The 21,535-nt window shown below is 38.7% G+C and overlaps 6 protein-coding genes across 8 annotated transcripts; 2 read left to right on the top strand and 4 right to left on the bottom strand.

The window, feature by feature from the left end:
- LOC104776061 lies at positions 463-2,989 on the top strand. Its single transcript, XM_010500065.1, has 6 exons — positions 463-797; positions 1,107-1,295; positions 1,407-1,484; positions 1,643-1,708; positions 1,796-1,861; positions 1,950-2,989. Exons 1-6 carry the CDS (start codon positions 534-536, stop codon positions 2,688-2,690), a joined length of 1,404 nt encoding a protein of 467 aa, XP_010498367.1. The 5' UTR covers positions 463-533; the 3' UTR covers positions 2,691-2,989.
- LOC104776062 lies at positions 2,922-8,032 on the bottom strand. 2 transcript variants are annotated; one of them, XM_010500066.2, is made up of 16 exons: positions 7,949-8,032; positions 7,409-7,616; positions 7,075-7,201; positions 6,923-6,963; positions 6,458-6,551; positions 5,608-6,374; positions 5,251-5,382; positions 5,068-5,140; positions 4,878-4,917; positions 4,706-4,778; positions 4,538-4,603; positions 4,308-4,385; positions 4,043-4,215; positions 3,902-3,948; positions 3,573-3,804; positions 2,922-3,490 (listed from the first exon to the last, which is right to left on the bottom strand). In XM_010500066.2, exons 2-16 carry the CDS (start codon positions 7,585-7,587, stop codon positions 3,135-3,137), a joined length of 2,478 nt encoding a protein of 825 aa, XP_010498368.1. In that variant the 5' UTR covers positions 7,588-7,616; positions 7,949-8,032; the 3' UTR covers positions 2,922-3,134. The 2 variants fall into 2 exon arrangements, with proteins under 2 accessions (XP_010498368.1, XP_010498369.1); XM_010500067.1 differs by lacking the exon at positions 7,949-8,032 and having other exon boundaries at positions 6,463-6,551.
- On the bottom strand, positions 8,235-10,319 carry LOC104776063 (DNA-3-methyladenine glycosylase-like). Its single transcript, XM_010500069.2, has 3 exons — positions 9,040-10,319; positions 8,493-8,560; positions 8,235-8,293 (listed from the first exon to the last, which is right to left on the bottom strand). The coding sequence occupies exons 1-2, from the start codon at positions 10,137-10,139 to the stop codon at positions 8,542-8,544; spliced, it is 1,119 nt and encodes a 372-aa protein (XP_010498371.1). The 5' UTR covers positions 10,140-10,319; the 3' UTR covers positions 8,235-8,293; positions 8,493-8,541.
- On the bottom strand, positions 10,887-12,521 carry LOC104776060 (kelch repeat-containing protein At1g19470-like). Its single transcript, XM_010500064.2, has 2 exons — positions 12,348-12,521; positions 10,887-11,996 (listed from the first exon to the last, which is right to left on the bottom strand). Exons 1-2 carry the CDS (start codon positions 12,513-12,515, stop codon positions 10,887-10,889), a joined length of 1,278 nt encoding a protein of 425 aa, XP_010498366.1. The 5' UTR covers positions 12,516-12,521.
- Positions 14,756-18,301, top strand: LOC104776059 (sugar transporter ERD6-like 4). 2 transcript variants are annotated; one of them, XM_010500063.2, is made up of 17 exons: positions 14,756-15,253; positions 15,406-15,468; positions 15,581-15,670; positions 15,781-15,840; positions 15,928-15,993; positions 16,082-16,147; positions 16,236-16,311; positions 16,420-16,484; positions 16,570-16,662; positions 16,764-16,844; positions 16,929-17,013; positions 17,116-17,162; positions 17,240-17,302; positions 17,389-17,448; positions 17,538-17,603; positions 17,699-17,758; positions 17,843-18,301. In XM_010500063.2, the coding sequence occupies exons 1-17, from the start codon at positions 15,059-15,061 to the stop codon at positions 18,068-18,070; spliced, it is 1,464 nt and encodes a 487-aa protein (XP_010498365.1). In that variant the 5' UTR covers positions 14,756-15,058; the 3' UTR covers positions 18,071-18,301. The 2 variants fall into 2 exon arrangements, with proteins under 2 accessions (XP_010498365.1, XP_010498363.1); XM_010500061.2 differs by having other exon boundaries at positions 15,406-15,480.
- LOC104776058 (3-ketoacyl-CoA synthase 4) lies at positions 18,913-21,047 on the bottom strand. Its single transcript, XM_010500060.2, has one exon. It carries the CDS (start codon positions 20,619-20,621, stop codon positions 19,071-19,073), a length of 1,551 nt encoding a protein of 516 aa, XP_010498362.1. The 5' UTR covers positions 20,622-21,047; the 3' UTR covers positions 18,913-19,070.

Raw genomic sequence — 21,535 nt, 5'->3', positions numbered from 1 at the left:
AAAATGATTGTGTGTTGGTGGATGCACCAGAAAGCTCAGCCGGTAATTATATGCACCACTGAATCTCATGGCTCAGATGCAGCCACGTAAATCTCCAATAAAAACATCACAGTTGTCGAAATCTGAAGGTGGTCGAACCGACCTAGCAATCTTAAACTCTGCGCCCCTTCCGCTTCCCAGTTCTCAGCTTTGGCGGTCCCAAATCTCGGCTTCGCACGCACACCTTATACACCGCACGTGCCGAATTTGCTGACTTGGTAAAATAAAGCGAGACGTGGCGTTCGTAGATACATGGGCTTTACTTAAGCAACCAATTGTAGACGATGAGCTGGCACTACACGTGTCACTCTCTCACCCCTCTGTGGGCTCCCTCTCTCTTTTTTCCCTTTTTCTCTCTCTCACTCTACACAACTAGTCCTGTGGGAAGTTACAGTTCTTCTCTCTCTTCTTTTTTTTTTTTTTTTTCTTCTGGTACGTTTTTTTTTAAAGTCTGCAAAAAAAATCTTTTGGTTTTGAATTTTTTGTTTGTGGAAATGGAGTTGGAGCCTATATCGAGCTGTTGCTCGTCGTCTGGGGAAGAGGCTGCGGCGGCGGATATGACGGAGATGGAAGCGGCGGAAGCATTGGCGGATTTGGCGCAGCTTGCGATAATGCGAGAGCAGGTTTTCGAACCTGCTTCGAGCTGGGGGAGTAAAGGGAAACGGGTTAGGAAGCGTGCTAAGACTGAGTCTCCTCCTTCTGACTCGCTGTTGAAACCGCCCGACTCCGAAACGTTACCCACTCCGGATCTCGCTGAGGTACCCGTCTCTTCACTTTCCCCTCTTTCTTCGTCTGTTTTGTTTTTTTTATTCAATTTGGAATCTCTCATTCGTACTACTGGTTCTGTATATAGAGAAGTGTGTTTTAGATCCAGTTAAATCGATTTCGCAATTGTTAGATTACTACACTGATTTAGGTGGATTAACGTCATGATGCAATTTACTTATGTCATGATTTAGCAGATTTTGAATAGCTCTTTTACTAAGTTAGGCTATTGATAAGACAATCTCATGATGATTGGTTTTTAAATGGAAGTAGTTGTTAAAAAGATATATTTTCTATAACAGGAACGATTAGTGAAAGAGGAAGAAGATGAAGAAGAAGAAGAAGATGAAGTTCAACCAATTACTAAAGAACTAACCAAAGCTCCGGTTAAAACTGAAATGAATGGTGAAACACCTAAACCAAATCTTGCTTCGACCATAAGGTGTACTAGATCAAATGGCTGTGGCCGATCAAGGCAGAATTTGAGTGAGGTATGCCATATATGGTTATAAGCAGTTATAAAAACTTTTCTCTTCTTTTTTTGTGTTTGTTTTTTGTGACTCTCATGTTGAGAACTTACGTGCTGCTACTATACTCTCTAGGCTGAAAGAGAAGAACGTAGAATCCGAAGAATTTTAGCTAACAGAGAATCTGCGAGGCAGACAATTCGTCGAAGACAGGTATTCTTAACGTCCACTTTAGGCTGAGCTTAATTTAGTGGTGTTACCTATGGTTAGTTCTATCACAAGTTTCTCTGAACTTTGTAATCGTCAAGTTCCATATCGGGAAAGTTAGTTGCATAATGTTGTTTCAAGTATTTGTTACCTTATATATGTAGGCAATGTGCGAGGAGTTGAGTAAAAAAGCAGCTGATCTGACATACGAGAATGAGAATCTGAGGAGGGTGAGTAAACCATTTGATGTACATTTCCACTGACCGATAGTGAACCTAAGAGACGGTTGTTATAGCTAATGATATTTCTGCTCGCAGGAAAAGGATTGGGCCTTAAAGGAGTTTCAGTCTTTGGAGACGATGAACAAGCATTTAAAGGAACAGGTTACACAATTGATCAAACACCCCATGACAGTATCAGGAGCACTATTGCTCACACTTCCATATCTGATTTTGCCATCTGTTTTTATAGGTAGCAAAGTCAGTAAAACCTGATACGAAAGAACCTGAAGAACCACCCAAGCCATCAAAAGTTGAGATGTCTACATCATCGACTCCGATTTACTTTTACAACCAGAATCCGTATCAGCTTTTCTGCTGGCCTCATGTTACTCAGTCAGCGAATCCAACGATATCACCACTCGAATTTGCAACCTCAGGAGGAGCTTCTGCTAAAGCTATGACCCCGCAGGAGCATGAAAATCCTGCAGATGGTAATGGGCAAAAGACTCATTTTTATGTCGTACCCTGTCCTTGGTTTCTCCCTCCTCCAGACAGCAACGGTGTTTCCTTCGGGGTTCAAGATACACAAAAAGGTACCTTATCGAACGGGCACCACCTCGATGATTCTTCTGCAAGACCGTTAGAGGTCACAAAAACTCCGTGGTCCCATCTTCCAACTAGAATCAAAGAAGAAGACTCTGGTTCACCCGAAACCAGACCTTTATATGATCTCAACGAATCTGCAACTGAAGTCCTCTCAGAAGGAGGAGAGGGTTTTCCTGTAACGCAACAAGCTTTTAGTTTCAAGCATGAAGATATTTCTGAGACAACAAATGGAGTTACGCCGGTGCCACCTGGTCATCATGTTTTGATTTCTCTCCCGGGGAAAAACCAAGGATCTTTGGCTGCAGCGGAAGCAAGAAAGAGACGAAAAGAACTCACAAGGCTCAAGAACCTTCATGGCCGTCAATGTCGGATGCAAGTTGGATAGCTTATACAATCATCATCTTACCAGTTGAAAAACTAAAGGTACTTCATGATCCCTTTCTTTTTGTCCGGGGCATTTCACATTGTTTCGGCTTTCTTAATGAAACACCAAGTCAAGTGTCATACTCATCCAACAAAAAAAAGTTGGAATATTGTTATACTCATCCAAGATTAGTGTTTGGAAGTTTTTGTTTTGCTTTTACAAGGTAATAGGAAATGTTGTACCATTGTAAGATTTAGGTTATTTGGCACAAAGTTAAAAGTGCCTTTTTGTAAGATCATTCGGAATCTGTTTGCTCTTCACTTGAAGTTCTGGTTCCGGTTTTGATCAGTTGTAGAACATGTTTACAGGGTTTGTTCCCTTTTTTGACCACAATTTCAAAAAGTTCTACATTTATCTTTTTGGATTAAACACTACAGAACCCTACTGTTACATGAGACAATAGTGTTATCTCTGGGGTCCCCAATTTAAGGTTGGAGCAATCTCTTGACACCGAACAATCCCGGCTGCTCCACCATAACACAACCATCTCTCACTTCCTTTATTCATGTTCCACCGCACGCGATGCATCGCCACCATTTTAGGTGGGAACCCTTCAGCTTCTGTTCCACTGCTACCGTTGCTTGCTTCCTTTCTTCTTCCTCCTCCTTCATTGCCATCTTCATTAACACATACCAATGCTCTACTGTTCTCGTCATCTTCACCTATGCTGTTCTTTCCTTTTTTAGCCTTTGATTTTGGTGCTTTGTTGTTTGTTCCTTCCAATTCGGGATCTAAATCTGGATCCTCTTCGTGTGCAAATGCTGCAAAAATTAAGTAAACCAAGATAAGGACTAACGCACACGGGAGACTGGTGTGACAGTCTATCGTAGAGTTTCAGCTGACCTAGAGGCTGAGCATCTGAAATATTAGATGCGTATCGATTAGGAGATTCGTTCAAGAGACTCCGAAGGCATCTCTGTTTTTCACCAGTTTCACCAACCGGTTTCTTCAATATGATCGGGATGTTTGGAACTGGACTATGCACTATAAACGTGGAATCTTTCATAGTTAATTTCCCACAGATAAAATGTGGCGTCCGATTTCTTGTGTCTTTTTCCACTGCTTTGGTCGTAAGCTGCACGTAAATCCCAACAAGGCAAAAGGAAATCTTTAAGAAATTGACACCTTGCCATCTTGAAGAGGTGAAAGTAATAGTGCAGTTTATAACCGACCTGGAAATGGAAAACGGACCCATCTGCAGTGCAATAGGCTGCTATGCCTGAGAAGCTATACTGTTAATTCTCAAGCTGATGTAAATTCTGACTTAATTTATTGTGACGACATCCGAAGACAAGCCCATAAAGAACAATTACCTGTTAGCCTTGAAACTTGAATACTCCAGATGGGAAAAGTTGAACAGTTATAAACGCTTAACCCTTGCTGTTTGGTGTTAGGATAAGGCTTTCCGGTAGCGGGAACATCATACGCAATCTTCACCAAGCTTAGGATTCTTAACATTCCGTCGTCAAAGGACAATAGTACGCATCTACATATATTTGAAACCTTACGTTTAATCAGGACTTCAAACCATCGATTTAAAGACTGTATAATCATTGGGGATAGAGCTATGATTGATACCTTGGATCTTGTAACCAATCGAGGCTGTATATAAACCTTGGTACTGGGTGCAAATCCCATAAAGGACGGAACGGATCACTGCAGAAAAAAAAACACAGGAAGCAAGCAATAAGCAATGACACAAAATGCCAAATAAACATTCAACAGGACAGTCTTGTGTATTAATTGCATCAGACTCAAAAGTTTTAAAGAAAAATGATGTAAAAGCTGATGTTTTAGGGAAAGTGTACCGTAAGTCCCAGAACTTCAGACCTCCATGTCCGGCAGTAGCTACTATGTTTGCACTTTCCTGACCACTGGAAAATTTGCAGAAATTACTTTGATTAAATAAGTAAATCCTCTCACGGTATATTTTGTAGCAGTAGTCTTTTTTATGGGTGTGATTTCTCTTCACTGACCTTTCACCAGGAGCCCATGCAACTGCCCTAATAGGAGCTGTATCTGCGCTGAAGAAAAGTAAAGGTCTTGTATCTGCAAAGAGAAAATTTGAAAAGTAAACGCGAGATCAACAGTAGAAATCACCCTCTTTAGCCTCAATGTGAAAAGAAACTATGAGGTAAAGGTTAATACCTTCTGAGGATGATGTTGTAGAAAATTTCCAGAGAACAATCTGATGCATGATAACAAAAAGAAAAAAGAAAAAAACGGGTCAACGCAATTTAGCACTGCCGTTCTTCTTTCTAAATACATTTACACATGTGCAAAACAGAGGAGAAGAATATGATGGAGACAGTGAAGATAGTGAAATAATACTACTAACCGTGCCATCGTGGCAACCAGCCAGTAAGAAATCAGGGTTCCCTAAAGTCGACCATTCAAGTGTAAGAGGAATACTGTGCAAAAATAGATGAGCGCCATATCAGGAGAAAGTGTTAAAAGGACTGCTTTGTTTTCAATTCCATGAAACGAGCAATAACTGGCTACATGGAATAAATTTACTGACCTCTGCATGTCACCACATTTCAAGTTTGAACATTTGAAAACGGGAGCCAGTTTCACAAAACGAGGATCAGTTGCAGCTTTCTTTGAAGACAAATATACAGCTGATGTTGCCCGAGGCATTGGGACATCCCACCTAAATAAGGTCGTTCATTATTTTGCATAGTATCATAGAAAGGTTCTATATCCTTGCAGATTGCAAATATGATTACTTTTCATAAATTTGCATAAAATTTATCAATGCTGTTGGAAAAACAAAGGCGAGATGGCATACAGTGATAGAAATCAAAGCATCAGGGAAAAAATGTACGGGGCCCATAATGCATCATGATAAAAAGAAGAGAAGAAGTAGTTAGCTTACACTTCGAGAGATCCATTTCCCAGCAAGACAGCTAAGTATCCCATCCTATGCTTATGAAGAGAATCATCGGCATATGTGGGACGCCATTTCATATCCCAAGCAACTTTTCCATTGTGGGCCAGGCATAAGACAACCCTTGGAAGAGCAACGTCTTCAGAAATAACTGAGGACGGTTCGTCTGGTACATTTCCAACAGCTTCATTATTTTCAAATAGCAAGGGTTTGCAACTTTCTTCAGTAACTTTGGTTTTTTGTCTCTTTCTCCGTACGGGAAGCTTGATATTTGCATTTTCCGAAGACAGCATTTGTGCTGAACCTTCATTGTTGACCTTAGTTTCTGTTACTGGAGTTTCTCTTAGGATCCGAAGAGGAGTTGCGGGAACAACTGAATCTTCTGGATACCGAACAGACAGAGCCTCAACGTAGAGAACGTCATCATCAAGCTCTGCAGGTAACTCAAGAGTAGTCTTCTTTCTAGGTCTACCTCTTGGTTTCTTAGGCTTAGGCTCTGTTGTTTCTGTTGTCTCTATTGGATGCTTTCTGGGTCTGCCTCTTGGCTTCTTAGGTTCTGTTGTTTCAGTAGTTTCACTAGATGGTTTTTTCCGAGACATTCCTGTCGATTTTTTACTCTTCTCTGAAAACCGGGCGCTATCTTTCTTGCAAGTTGCATTTATAATGCACCATATCTGAATGATTCCTCGACCTGTAAGAGGAATCCCAATCTTGTGACTGTATGAGTCAGGCGGATGAGTAGCCACCGCCAGAAACTGCAACAGTATGGGTTATAACAATGAAAACATGAAATTCCCATTTCTACGGGGTATTGAAACAGAAAATATGACCTAATCACCTCACATTTTGCCTGAGCATCTGGATTTCCATGAATTCTGGGACACCACTCCAGTGCCCAAACAGAGCCTCCAACGTGCATCACAAAATCGTTGCTGCAAAGGTGAATAATCCAGCACACAAACGGTCGTGACTAGCACAACTCTTGTTGATAATTAAAAAAAGGACAAGAGCAGATGTAAACACAAACATGCACTGTCAATATGCTGCCTAGCCATTTACCAACCTCGTCCTGGTTCGTACCAGCTTAATTCAATTACAAAACTTTATTTCTATGTGAATTTGAACATAAAAATTAGCAGTGAATTTCATTCATCTAACTGGGAAACCTATGTTCATCTCTCTCCCATAGTCAATATTAATTGTATGAGTTTCCTATCTCCAAGTGAGGTGTCACTTTTGCTAGCTAGCAGAACCCGTTGAACAATTTTAATGATCACAGCTCACATAAATTTCAAAGTGTTACCTGATTTCACCAGATGATGATTCATCGTCATGTATCTTGACCTGCACCAATAAGAATACTGATTTAAAAATGCAATGTCAATGTAAGAAGTAAATGGAAGGTAAGAACAAAGGTTTAAAATAATCTTCTAGCGTAAAGATATTAACACACACCTTCGGAGCTCGTGCCGAAGAAAATTGAGGCAAAGTTTGAGTGCTTGTATCCTTTGATTCATGGCTTTTTCCAGCCTCGTTGTAGAATGCAAACCTTTTTGGTTCGTAATTAAAATGCCTCCATTCCCTACAAAACAAGTTTAGCAAGATCCGTTGGTGTTTTAAATCGACTAGTAGAAAAACTCATACTACCACATTAAGAAACAGTTTATATAAACCATGTAATTCACAATGATCATGAAACAAACTCCTTTGGCAGAACTTAACTACTTCTCAAGCATAGGGTATATACAGTACACTAAGCTACATTAAAAAAAAAAGTAAGTTAACGCACCTCAAGAATGTAACTGATGATGAGAGAGTGTTGATATCAATGTCATCAATATCAGCACTATCTTCACCACAGAGATCAGTGATGGAGTCCACTGCCTTCAAGTGATTCTCAACAGAATAATCAAACAGCGATACACTAAATTCTTCTTCACCACTTCCTGGAGGCTCTTCTTCACCCATTGATCTGTTGTTGTATATTTTTTCCTCACCTGGGAATTTTTACCCAATTAGTACTGAAGCAACAACCAATCATCAGTGTTTGATGAATCTCTACTATCTCCAAAGCGAGAATTCAATTGTTTCATACAAAATTCAAGATGCATCCACACTCGTTTAAAAATTACAGACACAAGTAGCATACTGTTCGCCGGAGCTAGGGTTTACGAGCTAAGCAACAGTAACGTTGTATACAAAACAAAACAAAACAGGAATTCTGAGATCTTGAGAAGAAAAAAAAAAGTCAAACAGAAAGAAAAAGAAGAGATCTAGATAAGGAAAACCGAGGGGCAAAAATAAATTGGGAAGACGAGGCTGAATTTACCGGCGACAGGGAACTACGGTTGCGTCGAAGGCGGGTACAAACTCTTTCGATACTTTTCTCCTCGCGTCCCCAGATCAAACCGTACCTATTAAAATTTAGTATATGTCACGTTTTACTTTTTTTTATTATAATAAGAAGATGGGCCATTATAATGGGCCTATACATATATCCGTAAAAAAATACCGAGTGGACCACAAATGTAGAACTGCTCTTTTCGTTATTTTTTTTATTGTCACCGGTGAGTTTTTTAGACAATTGGACAGTAGTAGAAGATGCTATACTGAAATAGTGAAATGTGCATCTGCTTTAGAGATAAAGAGGAAGTTCTGTGAAGAGTTAGATCTCCTACAAAAATAGAGAAGACACTTTGTCACTAGCTATACTCACTCTTAACATTACAGACTCTGTCACTGACGACTAAAAATATCATATTCACTGGTACTTTTCAGCTGAAGGAACTCAGTCATAAAACAGTTCCTTTTATTCTTTCTCCCACACATTTTTAATAGATACACAACCCCAAGTCCAGAACAAACGTACTCACGTAAGCCATTAGAGCATCCAGGAATAAAGACGACAATGTGGACGAACGACTACGATTGTCCCCAAGCCCTGTTAAAGAATCATTGAACCATAATTGGAAGTAGCGAAAAAACACAATTAAGTTATATCATGCTTCTTGGAATGGGTCAAAACAATCAGAATGGTTTATGCCTGAGCAAACCTCATAAAATTGTGCATAGCTCATACATGGAGAAACTGTACGAGTATAGTTCGAAAAACTTCGGTCAATCAATCGAAGTAATGCTCTCACTCACTACTTTTTGTCACACATGACATGAATGTAAACAACTAATCATTAAGTCTAAACTTAGAGATTTATTTTAAAATTATATATCAACCATAAGCCCATTCCACAGATGACTAAGCACATATATTAAATCTTAGGGGATCCAAACCAAACAAACATATTACTTTGCATTAGCAGCAAGTAACAATGGTGAAACAATCTGTCTACCTAAGTTAAGCACACGTGAAAGCACAGTGAAAAACTTTTCTCAAGTTACAGAAAGAACCAAGCTTTTACTTACCCGATACTGAACATACTAAGAGGGTCCAACTGTTGCTGCTGAGGTTCTTGTTGCATGTCTTCCAAAGGCGGCAACGACATAGCAGCACTCGTTTGTGTACTCTTAGCTTCAATGAGCCGCCACATGTACCAAGAACCCACAGACCTGTACGGTCTCCACTTAGCACAATGCTGCTCCATCTGCGATGGCCGAGGCAAGTCATCTAAGCCATAAAGCATCTGCACTCCCTTCCTAACACCGAGATCATTAACCGGCAAAACATCTGGTCTATGAAGAGAATTAATCATAAACATATGAACAGACCATGACCCAATTCCGTTAACCATTGTTAGCATAGTGAACAAAGACTTCTCATCCATGTTCAGAATCGCCGAATCCGACAAGATTCCGTTCTGATACTTTCTAGCGAGATCATGAAGATAGCTCGCCTTCCTTCCCGAGACGCCGATTTGACGAAGCTCCTGTGGACTTAAGGCTAACACGTTCTCAGGAACAACCCCATCCTCGCCGCCGCAGATAGCAACAAATCGTGAGTAGATTGAGTTCCCAGCTTTCGCAGCAAGCTGTTGGTAGAGTATACTCCGTATCAACGCTAAGAACGGAGTCTTAAACGACTCAAACGTCGGCGGCGGATGAACGTCTATTAACGCGGCGAGTAACGGATCAGCGTTACGAAGATAGTGAATCGCTACTTCGAGCTCGCCTTCGCATGTGAGAGGCCGAGCTTGGATCCGCGGCACATTTATAGCTCGTGATTGCGATGGTTTCGCTTTACCGGGAGATTTTCCAGCCGTCGCGAGCGGCGAGGTTACCTGTGAGGAGATATCATCCGCCTTGTAGTCCTCATCGGCGACGTCTCCGTCGAGTGTAAGCTTCCGAATTTTCCGAGGACGGAGAGGGATTTTGGATGGTGGAGACGACACATTGCCTAATTCAGTGATCCGTTGGACGTCGATTGTGGTAGATGAGACGATTGAGCCTGAAACTCCGGCTGAATCGACGGTGGATTCCGGCGGGATTAGGTTATGAGTTTGGGGTTTGGGTGATTGTGGTCGACTTTGGGGTTGAGTCGATGGTTGAGAAGGAGATTGTTCTCCCATGTGAAAATTTCCAAAATCGAGAAGGGGGCGGGAATCAAATTAGGGTTTTGAAATTCTCACTCCAGAAACAGATCGTTGAAGAATGACTACGGCTGAGATTGATCTACTTCTTTTGCTTCTTCTCCGAAGTGAAACTGCGAGAGGAGGAAGAAAAAATGAGTCTGCTCCGTCGCTTTATGTCTTCTCCCACGCGCCTTTTACGAGAGTAGCCCTCACGCTCCGACGACCATCACGTATATGGGCTCTTAAGGCCTAGGAATCTGGACCATCTTTAAAGCCCAAACTCGGCTACTAAAACTCTGTTTTTTTTTTCTTCATCTCAATTCTAAAATGTATAGTAGAAGCAGACTCAATTTTTTCTTCCTCCTCTCGCAGTTTCAGGTTATCATATTTGTACACATATAGTAGAAGCAGACTGGTTTTTTGTTAGAATCTGATTGTGTGTGATTATTACTTAGAAAAGAAAAAAATTGATAGCATGTTAGTGAAAGTGTTCAATTGCACGAAACCCCCAAAACATATAGTAGTTATAAATAAAGATGCATTCAACAAGTTTTGGTGAAAATATTGTATAATGCAGCTAGCCTATACTCTTCGCTTATCTACTCAAGGCTATAACGATTATGTGTAAGAGTGTTATTAACTTATTATCCTGCATAAAGACGTTAATAGAAGGAAGGGCGAGTTACTCTTGATATTTGCTCTCAGATCAACAAACTGCTTAGAGACGGTTTAGAGAGACCATCATCAAATGGTAAGAGTTTGGCAAAGCTGAAGCATGAGATGGTTAATGCCGCCTCCAAGCACACAGTCGAGTGATTCGACATTCCCCCAAATCTCACCTCCTTCACGTTTTTCCAACACGATCATTGCGCACCAAATACCTTTTTCCCCAATGCAAACACCATGATGAACAAGGCTGCTACTATTGCCCAAAATCGCCAACTTTCCACCAAAATTCGCCATTGCAGAATGATAAACGATATAATTAGGCAGTCTCCCCAAAGATTCACCTTTCACAGGTCTCCAAGTCTTCTCCTTTGGATCATAGACGACTATTGGATGTCCAAGACTACACCGAGGATCAATTGTATACAGCATATCATCTACCACACATTGCACAGGACTTGTATCTTTCGTTATTGGATGAGTTGCACCGACGGCGGATGCGTCCCACTCACCACCTCTTCTTTTTGGTTCGTAAACCAAACTGCCTTCCGAATCCGAAATGTAAATCTTGTCTTCCATCACAACATATGTCCCAAACTCGCTAAACGTACTAGATTTAGGGTACGGACCAGGGAAAGATTCCCAAATCTGTTTCTCAAGATCGAACACTTCGATCCAGTCCGACTCTAATGGAAGTTGAATTATGAAACCTCCGATTACGTAAATCTTTCCGTCAATTACTCCAGCGGCTGCCTTGAAACGACCCCTTCTCGTTCCCGGGAGCGAGCGGCACTTGTGAGTTCTGCAATCGATGACATTCATAAACTTCACGTATCTTCGGTCGACGATTCCACCGATAACATACATCTCTAAACCGATAGTTACGACAGAAGCTCCCCAAGGCACGGGTGGAAGCGAACCGAGTTTGGTCAGTCGTAAAGAAGAAGCCTTGTTTCGATGCAAAATATGCCAGCTTGGGAGATCATTAGTAGTAGGGTATCCGATGGATGCATAAAGAAACGTTTCGGAAAGACCGAGGCGCGCACGCGTTTCGTAGAGACTTGACGAAGCGATCAAACCGAAAAAGTAACGGGAGACGGAAGAGAGACTTGGGTAATCACATCTCCGGATGAGTGCGACGAGAGCTTCGGTGACATTGTCTGGAAGTTGGAAAGATGTCGAACGTTTCTTTTCTTCTTCTTANACGACAGAAGCTCCCCAAGGCACGGGTGGAAGCGAACCGAGTTTGGTCAGTCGTAAAGAAGAAGCCTTGTTTCGATGCAGAATATGCCAGCTTTGGAGATCATTAGTAGTACTGTATCGGATGGATGCATAAAGAAACGTTTCGGAAAGACCGAGGCGCGCACGCGTTTCGTAGAGACTTGACGAAGCGATCAAACCGGAAAAGTAACGGGAGACGGAAGAGAGACTTGGGTAATCACATCTCCGGATGAGTGCGACGAGAGCTTCAGTGACATCGTTTGGAAGTGGGAAAGATGTCGAACGTCTCTCTTCTTCTTCTTCTTTTTCTTCTGCTACGTCTTCTTCTTCTTCTACGTCTTCTTCCTCCGGCTTCTTGTTTCGGTTCTCGTTTCTTGTACTTCTTAAAACTGCTTCTTCTTTTGGTTTCTTGTCGAGTTCTTCTGGTTTCTTGTTTGGATCGCCGCCGTCATTAGAGTCGTCGGAAATTTCAGAGATGTTAACCATCGTCGTTTCGTGTGTGTGAAGTCAACGGTGAGAAATAATGGAAACAGAGTCTAGTTCGATTTTTTGAATAGCTCTTCGAGTATTTATAGCCATAGTTTCATTTTCATTTTACAGTATTCCTTTAGAAAGAGGATCCAAAATTCATGCTTCAACTTAAATCATGTGGGCCTTTCAAGCCGACAACGCTGGAGCCTTTTAAAAGCCCAAATTTTGTTTTAGTATATGATATTTCAAGTTAGGCCTACATTTAGTTTTTGTTTATATATATATATTTATTTATAACAATTTACATGCTACAGTCAAATTCTTATAAAAAACGATTAATTATTTATGGCACTAGTAAATTTATTAGATCAAGTAATATAGCGAAATACATAAATACATAAACCCTAAACCCTTTTCAAGAATAAAACAGAAAATAATATCATTTGATCCAAAGCTTTTAATCACTTCATTTAATTTATAAATTCGTGTTAACTATATTCGATAGACGATAGATCTCTGTCGAGGATAATGAAGATAAATGTGACATGTATGTACAAGTAGAATCGTGTTGGCGTGTAGCATGTAATGGGTGAAAATCGTGTTACTTACCGATAAATACACCCTATAAATATACCAATAAAATATGGAAAAAAGACAGAGTTTAAAACAGAAATAAAAGCATAAAGACCAACTAAGCAAAGTGGGGACAATGGAAGAGAAAAGCATACGTCGGGATCCGGAAACGGTTGCAAGAACGTAAGCAATTACACGTGAGAGACGAGAAGGAGACAAAAGACACAGAACAGTGATTCTCTAAATTATACGAATCTACATCGTTGGGTCAACAAGAATATTATTATTAGTGTACGTTAAATGAGCAATGGATGAATCAGAGCCTATGAATCATATAACCCCAATAAGACGTGTTTGGTGTGATATCTACTGGCTTTTTTTTGTCGTGGCCTCATCGACCTTAGAAGTTTTCTAAACTTGTGAGATTTCGTGACCTCAATCATGCATGTTGATGTTTTCAAGGCAAATATAGCATAGCTGCCGACGTTATTAACAACTTACATATTAATTACCCCTTTTACTATAAGATAGATTTAATTTGCAGAGTTTTCATATTTTAAAAGAATTCCACTGTTGTGTATAAGAAAATTTTGTATATCTGAATTCTAAAGGTATATTAGTTTTGATTTAAGAACAAATTTTGTCGACATAGTTTAAGCTATTTTTGCCACAACTTTTTTTTGTTTGTATTTCAAAACTCTGAAATATTATTTTGTTTTCTCGAAGATTTTACATATTGACAATATGTAATCAATGTTGTGTGTCTAAACAATTACTATTAGATTAATCGAAAGTATTTGAAAAATAATGACATTCATGTATTTTCATTTACTAGAAACAAATACCATTATTCGAACTTATTTAATATTATACTATAATGTCACTTGCATTAAACCAAAACAAAATAAAGATAATAATGTCACTCGCATATTTATGATCTATCGACATTAATATCAACGAGGTAGAGGAAATGTTATAAATTCGAGGCCTGATTCGAGCATTGTATTTCTATTTTAGTTTGACTCTGATGCAATATAAAACAAACGCATAACAGTAAAATAAGTTTTTTTTTTCACTATAATAATCAAATTTCTTTTTATTTTTGCTTTATTTTAATTAAGTTTTAGCAAAATCTTCCACCTCGATATCATTATTCCAAAATTTGTTGTTGTTCAACAACATGTATTTTGTGAGTTTGAATTCAAATGATAATGCGAATTTACTAAACATAAAAAATATTTAGTGGCCTCATCATAATATTGCAATAATATGGGAAACTCCAATTATTATTATCTAAGAAAAATATATATGTTTGAAGTAGACTGTTTACCTAAACAAACAAAAGAGTCATTTTAAATACTGATATTTAAAAATTGTAAACATCTAAAAAAGCTTATTATAACAATTTTCTTCCTAAAAGCTTATTATATATTAGAAGTATGTAGATAGCCTAGAAGATAATAAATAAATCAAAAGCGATTAGTAGTGCTCGTAGATGTGATTATGTGAACATGGTGAAATGATTAACAAACCAAAAAAAATCTATATAAAAGAAATCAATAACTCCAAAGGGACCAGACAAAAATGTTATACTAGTAGTAAAACAATATTATTAAATTAGATATATTTTTTTTTGTCGACAGGGAAATAATACCAAATTCTATAAATCTGATGATATTATTATTAGAAGGAGATGCGTCTGAGGTGGAAAAACTATGAAACAGTCTGCGTCTCTCCACGCATAGGCTCCAAATACAAACCATAGAAGAAGAATTTTTTTTTTTTTAAAACAACCAAACAAAACAAAACAGTCTACATCCGTCTTCATTATTCCCCGGAAATCAAAATCTCGTTTTCTGAAAAATTTCGTATCTGCATATTCTCTAGGATCGACATTTTTTTTTCTTTCGACCCTTTTCTTTTTGCGTCTTTCTCTAGAGATTACGATTGTTTTTTTTTTGTAGATTTTTAAAGAGATTTAAGAGATGAGTTTTAGGGAAGAGACGGAAGAGGGAAGAAATGATCTTCGGCGACCCTTCTTACACACGGGAAGTTGGTATCGGATGGGTTCGAGACAATCTAGTATGTTGGAATCGTCTCAAGTCATTCGAGACAGCTCTATCTCTGTCCTAGCTTGTGTTTTGATTGTTGCTCTTGGTCCTATTCAATTCGGTTTCACTGTAAGAACATGTACCCGATTGTTTCTTAAATTTGCTCATCAATGAAACTGAGAAAATGTGGACTTTTTTTCTTTCTTTCTTTCTGCTTTTGTTTAATTTGACTAAGAAATTGATAAAGTTCTGATCTTTGATCTATGTTTTGTGTTTTTCAGTGTGGTTATTCCTCTCCAACTCAAGTTGCCATTACTAAGGATCTTGGTTTAACTGTATCAGAGGTAGAAAAAAAGGTCCCATTTTTATTTACCAACAACTGCTCTGTTTTTCTAAAAGAAGAACTCTTGTTCAATAATTTCCTGACTTTTAGGTTTCATCTTTAATGTTTTTTAGTACTCTGTGTTTGGGTCTCTATCCAATGTGGGTGCTATGGTTGGAGCTATTGCAAGTGGTCAGATTGCTGAATACGTCGGACGTAAAGGGGTATCCTAGTTTTGTTTCTTGATTCATTAACTGTTCTTCTTTTGTCATAGTTACATCTTCTTTCTTGTTGTATCCTTAGTTACTGTTTTTTTTTTCTTCCTTCTTTGCAGTCTCTGATGATTGCTGCAATTCCCAATATTATTGGATGGCTGTCTATATCTGTGGCCAAAGTGAGTATTTGATGTTCTCAAGTTTCTGATATCATTGGCCTATCTCTCTAACTACTTACTAAGTCGTTGTTCTTGGTTTTTCTCTAGGATACTTCTTTTCTTTACATGGGAAGATTGTTAGAAGGTTTCGGTGTTGGTATTATCTCTTATACGGTAATATTAGATCCAACTAGTTCTTTGGTTTCAGCAATGTTTATTTTGAGTATAGATATATTTACACAACCTGGAAACACGATTTTAGGTGCCTGTATATATAGCCGAGATTGCTCCACAGAACATGAGAGGAGCCTTAGGTTCAGTTAACCAGGTTTGTCATGTTTCATTAGCATTCACTATTCTTTCTGTGAGCTGATTCTTATAAACAACAAAATAGTTACTAATTTTGTGTTCTGTAGCTTTCTGTAACAATTGGGATAATGCTGGCGTATTTACTCGGTCTCTTTGTTCCATGGAGAGTTCTTGCAGTTTTGGGTAACTCTCTCATAACATTTCGACTTAGCTTGGGAGAAACTATACCAGAATTTTTTAAAGTTATCAATACAGTCTAATCACTTTCTTGTTTGTCTTCTTTATGTGTAGGAGTGTTGCCGTGTACATTGTTGATACCTGGTCTTTTCTTCATTCCTGAATCTCCTCGGTGGTTGGTATGCCTTTAGAACCGAATTGCTTATACTGTTGAGTTTTTTGCATTATTAGTTATCCTCAAGTGTCTCGCTATCATAATTGTAGGCAAAGATGGGTTTGACAGATGATTTCGAAACTTCATTGCAAGTTCTTCGTGGATTTGAGACCGATATTACTGTTGAGGTTAATGAAATCAAGGTACTGACTACTGAAAAATGCTTTGATTTGATGATACTGGTTTGTGAGACCAAGATTATTTTTAAATGTTTTGTCTTTGTAAAATTTTATGCACTCTGTAGCGATCTGTGGCATCATCTAGCAAACGTTCTGCAATTCGGTTTGTAGATCTCAAGCGCAGGAGATACTATTTCCCACTAATGGTAGAATTAGTCTCTTACCTCTGGAACTAAGTTTTGTTCACACAGGAGAGAATCTCACAAGTTTTTCTGTAATCCGTGTTACAGGTTGGTATAGGGCTCCTTGTACTTCAACAACTTGGAGGAATTAATGGTGTCTTATTCTATTCAAGCACAATTTTTGAATCTGCAGGTAGAGCCAGTCATATGTGTCTTTTGATTCTTTGAATGCTCCTAAGGAAAAATAAACAGATTTCTTATAATGCTTCTTTCTTTCCAATTATTATTCACTTAGGGGTGACATCAAGTAATGTGGCAACATTTGGAGTTGGCGTTGTTCAGGTATATAATTTCAATGATTCAATATCTAGGAGACGTTAGATTCGATTTTTTTTAACCATTGATTCATTCTAAATCAGGTAGTGGCGACTGCAGTAGCGACATGGTTGGTGGATAAATCAGGTCGTCGACTTCTGCTCATGGTGAGGAATATTTGAGACTCGTATGTACATCTTACAAACTCTGAATATGCATAACGTAGTTTCATCGTTTTTCCTCTGAAATGCAGATCTCTTCTATCGGAATGACGATAAGCCTTGTTATTGTGGCAGTCGCATTTTTCCTTAAGGTAGCATTTTAACTTTTGACATCTATACTTGTACTACTTTCTACAATGTCTGAGTTTCATTTTAATGAGTTTTCTTAATATCTTGTTAGGAATATGTGTCACCTGATTCCAATATGTACAACATTCTAAGCATGGTTTCAGTAGTTGGAGTTGTGGTAAGTTGTTCGTTTTATACATTCCATGCCACCAACTAAAAATGATTTCTTGTGTAAAATATGTGTGCTAAATCTTGCTGAGTGGTTCTTTACAGGCTATGGTTATTGCTTGCTCTTTAGGAATGGGACCAATTCCATGGTTGATTATGTCTGAGGTACTGAATATTAAAGATGTTACTTCTTGTTAAAATCAGAACTGAAAATTATAATCTTTGCACTGAATAATTTTGCGAAAACAGATTCTTCCAGTCAATATAAAGGGTTTAGCCGGAAGTATAGCAACTTTGGCAAATTGGTTCGTGTCATGGTTAGTCACAATGACTGCAAATATGCTCTTAGCTTGGAGCAGTGGAGGAACTTTCACTCTCTACGCTTTGGTTTGTGGATTCACAGTAGTGTTTGTGAGTCTTTGGGTTCCTGAGACCAAAGGCAAAACGCTTGAAGAGATTCAAGTTTTGTTCAGATGATCAAAACAAGAAAAAAGAAGAACAACAATACACAATTTTTCACTTTTTTCTTTCTCTACTGCAGATCATTCTTTTGTCTTCCTCTGTGTCTGTATTTCTTGCTTTGTTCAATGTCCAAATTATAATTTGTTTATCTTGTACAAGCATATCATTTTACTATAGATTTGATTCTTTTGGTGTAATTTTTCGGATTCTTAAAGATTAAAAGCAATATATTTATATTCAAGTTAATAGAGAAAAGACAAATCATTATATAAAAAAAAAGAAATGACATATCAGAAAAGCATTGTTTGATGTTATAGATCCAAATGGGAAACCTACCATACCATGTGATAAGCTTATTTTGCTGTTTGGCGAACGTGAAGGGACTTATTTCCAATGCAAACGGCGGTCGATTTGAAAAACAAGTTGAATAATATAATAAAAACTTTTAAAATCATTTGTTTAAACGAAATTCTTGGCATGTTCGACGGTCCAATTTGACCACTCTTTAAAAAAGTTTGAAACCCCAAGTAAACAATAAAGGTCACTTTCTTCCAAAAACGTAAATAAACTAGGAAAATAATTTACAAAGTAACGAAATTATGCGTTACAAGAACGTTACGATAGTTGTATAAAAAAAATGGTTTTGTAGTAACGCCGTAACGGGTCACATCTTCACACACCATTTAACACGAGTGTGAATATCTCTATTAGCACAACGATAATGACCAATCAGTAAAACGACAAGGCGCAAAGCTGGACAAAAACAATTTTATACAACAAAACTCCTTTGCTTATCAGTTTATTTTGTTTGATAACCATAATTTTATTTTGCATTATACATCTAAGATCTGAAAACATGAGCTCAAGAAATACATTGACATCACAAAATCTTCCAACACACATAAACAAAACAACAAGTACATTGACATCATCAGAGATCAAATCTAAGGATCTCTTCTTTCAAAAAAGAAAACAACCATGGATGAGTTTACATTGCCGGTTCCTCCAATTAAGCCTAATAACTTAAAGTTACCGGATACTTGTCAATACAATGTTCCCAAGGACTGTTGTTAGAAGGTTTCACATGCCTTAACGCTTCCCAAATGGCGCTGTTACATTTAAATCCACTCCCAAACGCAATTTGCCATACGCGGTTACCTCTTCGCATCCTTCCCTTGGCTTCAATGTAAGCCAATTCATACCAAATGGAGCTCGAAGATGTGTTCCCAAATCTATGAAGCGTCATCCTGGAAGCCTCAACATGAACAGGTGAAAGCTGCAGATTCTTCTCTAACTCATCGATCACAGCTCTTCCACCAGCATGGATACAAAAATGCTCGAAAGCAAGTTTGAAATCGGGAATATACGGTTTGACTTTACCGTTAAAAAGCTTCTTCACAACTAGAGTCATGAAGAAGAGAATCTGCTCGCTTATCGGTAGAACAAGAGGACCCAATGTTGTGATATTGGTTTTGAGAGTTTCCCCTGCAATCGCCATAAGGTCTTTCGACAAAGAAACCCCGGTTCTTCCTGTATCATCCTGCTCTTGATAAACGCAACGGAAAGCTTTATCGTCTGCCCCACGGTGAGTCCTGACAACATGGACAAGCCTGTACTTAGACCGTCTCTTGTCCCTCGACTTGTTTGACAGCAAAACCGCAGAGCCACCAACTCGGAACAAGCAATTCGGTATCAACATTGATTTCTTGTTACCAAAATACCAGTTCTGAGTCATGTTCTCAGTAGAGACAACAACCGCATAAGTGTTCCTGTGTACCAACAACATGTCTTTAGCAAGATCCACCGCGATAACTCCTGCACTGCAACCCATACCGCCGAGGTTGTAGCTTCTAATGTTACCTCTAAGCTTATACTTGTTGACAATCATCGCAGACAACGAAGGTGTCGGGTTGAAGAGACTACAATTGACAACAAGGATTCCAATATCCTTTGGATTCACATTAGCGTTAGCGAAAAGGTTATCTAAAGCACCAAACATGACCTGTTCAGCTTCTTCTCTAGCAGCAGCCATCGAAATCCTCGCTGGAACATGATGCATAGCTTCAGGGACATAAGTGTCTTCCCCTAAACCAGAACGCTCAAGGATCTTGCGTTGGAACTCGAGAGCAGAGTCATCGAAATCTCCGGTGAGTCTAGAATGCTCCATGAACCGAGCGTAAGGAGCTTTGAGGTGATCAGGTGGGAGATAACAGGAGAAGTCAACCAGGTAAACGGGTCTAGGTCGGGTCATGACATAGACGGTCAACCCAAAGACTAGAACCGCGGAGCAGATGATGATACTGACCAGATTGTATTGGAGATGGATCCAGAGTTGTTTGAGATCGTCTGGGTTCATCTGAGAGGCTTCTACGGAGATAACAACGGCGAAAGGGAATAAACAGAGAGTCAAGAGATTTGAGATTAGGTAATGGTAACCCAATTTCACATACTTGAGATTCACGCTCTGGAGAAAATCTGGTAGCCTCCGTGTTTGTCGGATCTGTACACCAACCGAACCATCACCACCACCACCGCCGCTGTTTCGTGATTCTCCGGCACCGGCCATTGTGAAGCAGGAACAAAAAAAAAAAAAAATTTAAAAAGTCTGGATTTTTACGGAAAAAGGTGATTTTTTTGTAAAGTCAGGCGTCGATTTTTATACATGCGCAGGCAGGTGAAAGGGACCGTAAAGGAGACAAATTTGACGAAGACCCACCAAAACCCCAAGAGTTTTTAAAACGAGCTGGAATTGAGAAAACCCAGATAGAGAAATGTCAGAAACTAGGGTTTTGGTGGGTTTAAAAACGAGGCAAAACGGAGAGGGAAACACCCAAAAAAAAAAACCCAGAAATTGAGATGTTTTATTTGGAGGGTTTCGAAGGTGGTGGTGGTAATGGAGGAGACGGTAGGGGTCCACGCTTTTTTTTTAAACGAATCTTGACGAAGCACTCATCAAAATATAGACAAGAGAGAACCGGGAAACGTGATGATGCATCATTGGTTCATGAGCTGTTTTTTTTTTTTTTCTTTTTCTTTATTTTTAACAAGTTTCGATTTTAGTTAAAAATAGTAAGAGATTTTAGCATTTTCAAATCAGCTATATTCTGTAACTGTAAAGTTTTTTTTTTTGTTTTAATTAAAAAATGTTTAAACTAGTCCAAATCTGATAAGCTTTTGGTTAAGAAAAAGAAATCATTTCCTCTTAACTGCAAATGATCAAAAGTGATACGTTTTGTGTCGTAACAACTATGTACATCCCATTAATTCGTGTAGTAAGTGCTAGTTTTACCAACAAGTTATTCTAACATTCTACTTATAGTAAATTACGGAAGTTTTGAAAAACCATAATGTAAGAGTTTGAATAGAGAGGAGAAGTAGTAGGATGTTAGTACTAGTTTCCAAAACAAACGTTTTAAGAAATTTATCAAAAATATTTTTTAAAGGATCTATATTGTGGTTGAAGAAAGAAAACAGCTTGAC

The sequence above is a fragment of the Camelina sativa genome, chromosome 3 (assembly GCF_000633955.1).
Source record: "Camelina sativa cultivar DH55 chromosome 3, Cs, whole genome shotgun sequence".
Classification (NCBI taxonomy): domain Eukaryota; kingdom Viridiplantae; phylum Streptophyta; class Magnoliopsida; order Brassicales; family Brassicaceae; genus Camelina; species Camelina sativa.
This window is presented reverse-complemented; position numbering and strand designations above follow the sequence as displayed.

Bases quoted from the DNA above. Each gene is read 5' to 3' on its own strand.
- LOC104776061 (XM_010500065.1), top strand. From the start codon at position 534: ATGGAGTTGGAGCCTATATCGAGCTGTTGCTCGTCGTCTGGGGAAGAG. The intron at 1,709-1,795 runs GTGAGTAAACCA...TTCTGCTCGCAG, and splicing joins AGAATGAGAATCTGAGGAGG to GAAAAGGATTGGGCCTTAAA. The intron at 1,862-1,949 runs GTTACACAATTG...CTGTTTTTATAG, and splicing joins ACAAGCATTTAAAGGAACAG to GTAGCAAAGTCAGTAAAACC.
- LOC104776062 (XM_010500066.2), bottom strand. From the start codon at position 7,587: ATGGGTGAAGAAGAGCCTCCAGGAAGTGGTGAAGAAGAATTTAGTGTA. The intron at 4,918-5,067 runs GTTAGTAGTATT...ATCATGCATCAG, and splicing joins CTGGTTGCCACGATGGCACG to ATTGTTCTCTGGAAATTTTC. The intron at 4,386-4,537 runs GTACACTTTCCC...TTTTTTCTGCAG, and splicing joins CTGAAGTTCTGGGACTTACG to TGATCCGTTCCGTCCTTTAT.
- LOC104776063 (XM_010500069.2), bottom strand. From the start codon at position 10,139: ATGGGAGAACAATCTCCTTCTCAACCATCGACTCAACCCCAAAGTCGA.
- LOC104776060 (XM_010500064.2), bottom strand. From the start codon at position 12,515: ATGGTTAACATCTCTGAAATTTCCGACGACTCTAATGACGGCGGCGAT. The intron at 11,997-12,347 runs GTAGCAGAAGAA...GAAGAAGAAAAG, and splicing joins ACGTAGAAGAAGAAGAAGAC to AAACGTTCGACATCTTTCCA.
- LOC104776059 (XM_010500061.2), top strand. From the start codon at position 15,059: ATGAGTTTTAGGGAAGAGACGGAAGAGGGAAGAAATGATCTTCGGCGA. The intron at 15,671-15,780 runs GTATCCTAGTTT...CCTTCTTTGCAG, and splicing joins AATACGTCGGACGTAAAGGG to TCTCTGATGATTGCTGCAAT. The intron at 17,014-17,115 runs GTAGAGCCAGTC...TTATTCACTTAG, and splicing joins CACAATTTTTGAATCTGCAG to GGGTGACATCAAGTAATGTG.
- LOC104776058 (XM_010500060.2), bottom strand. From the start codon at position 20,621: ATGGCCGGTGCCGGAGAATCACGAAACAGCGGCGGTGGTGGTGGTGAT.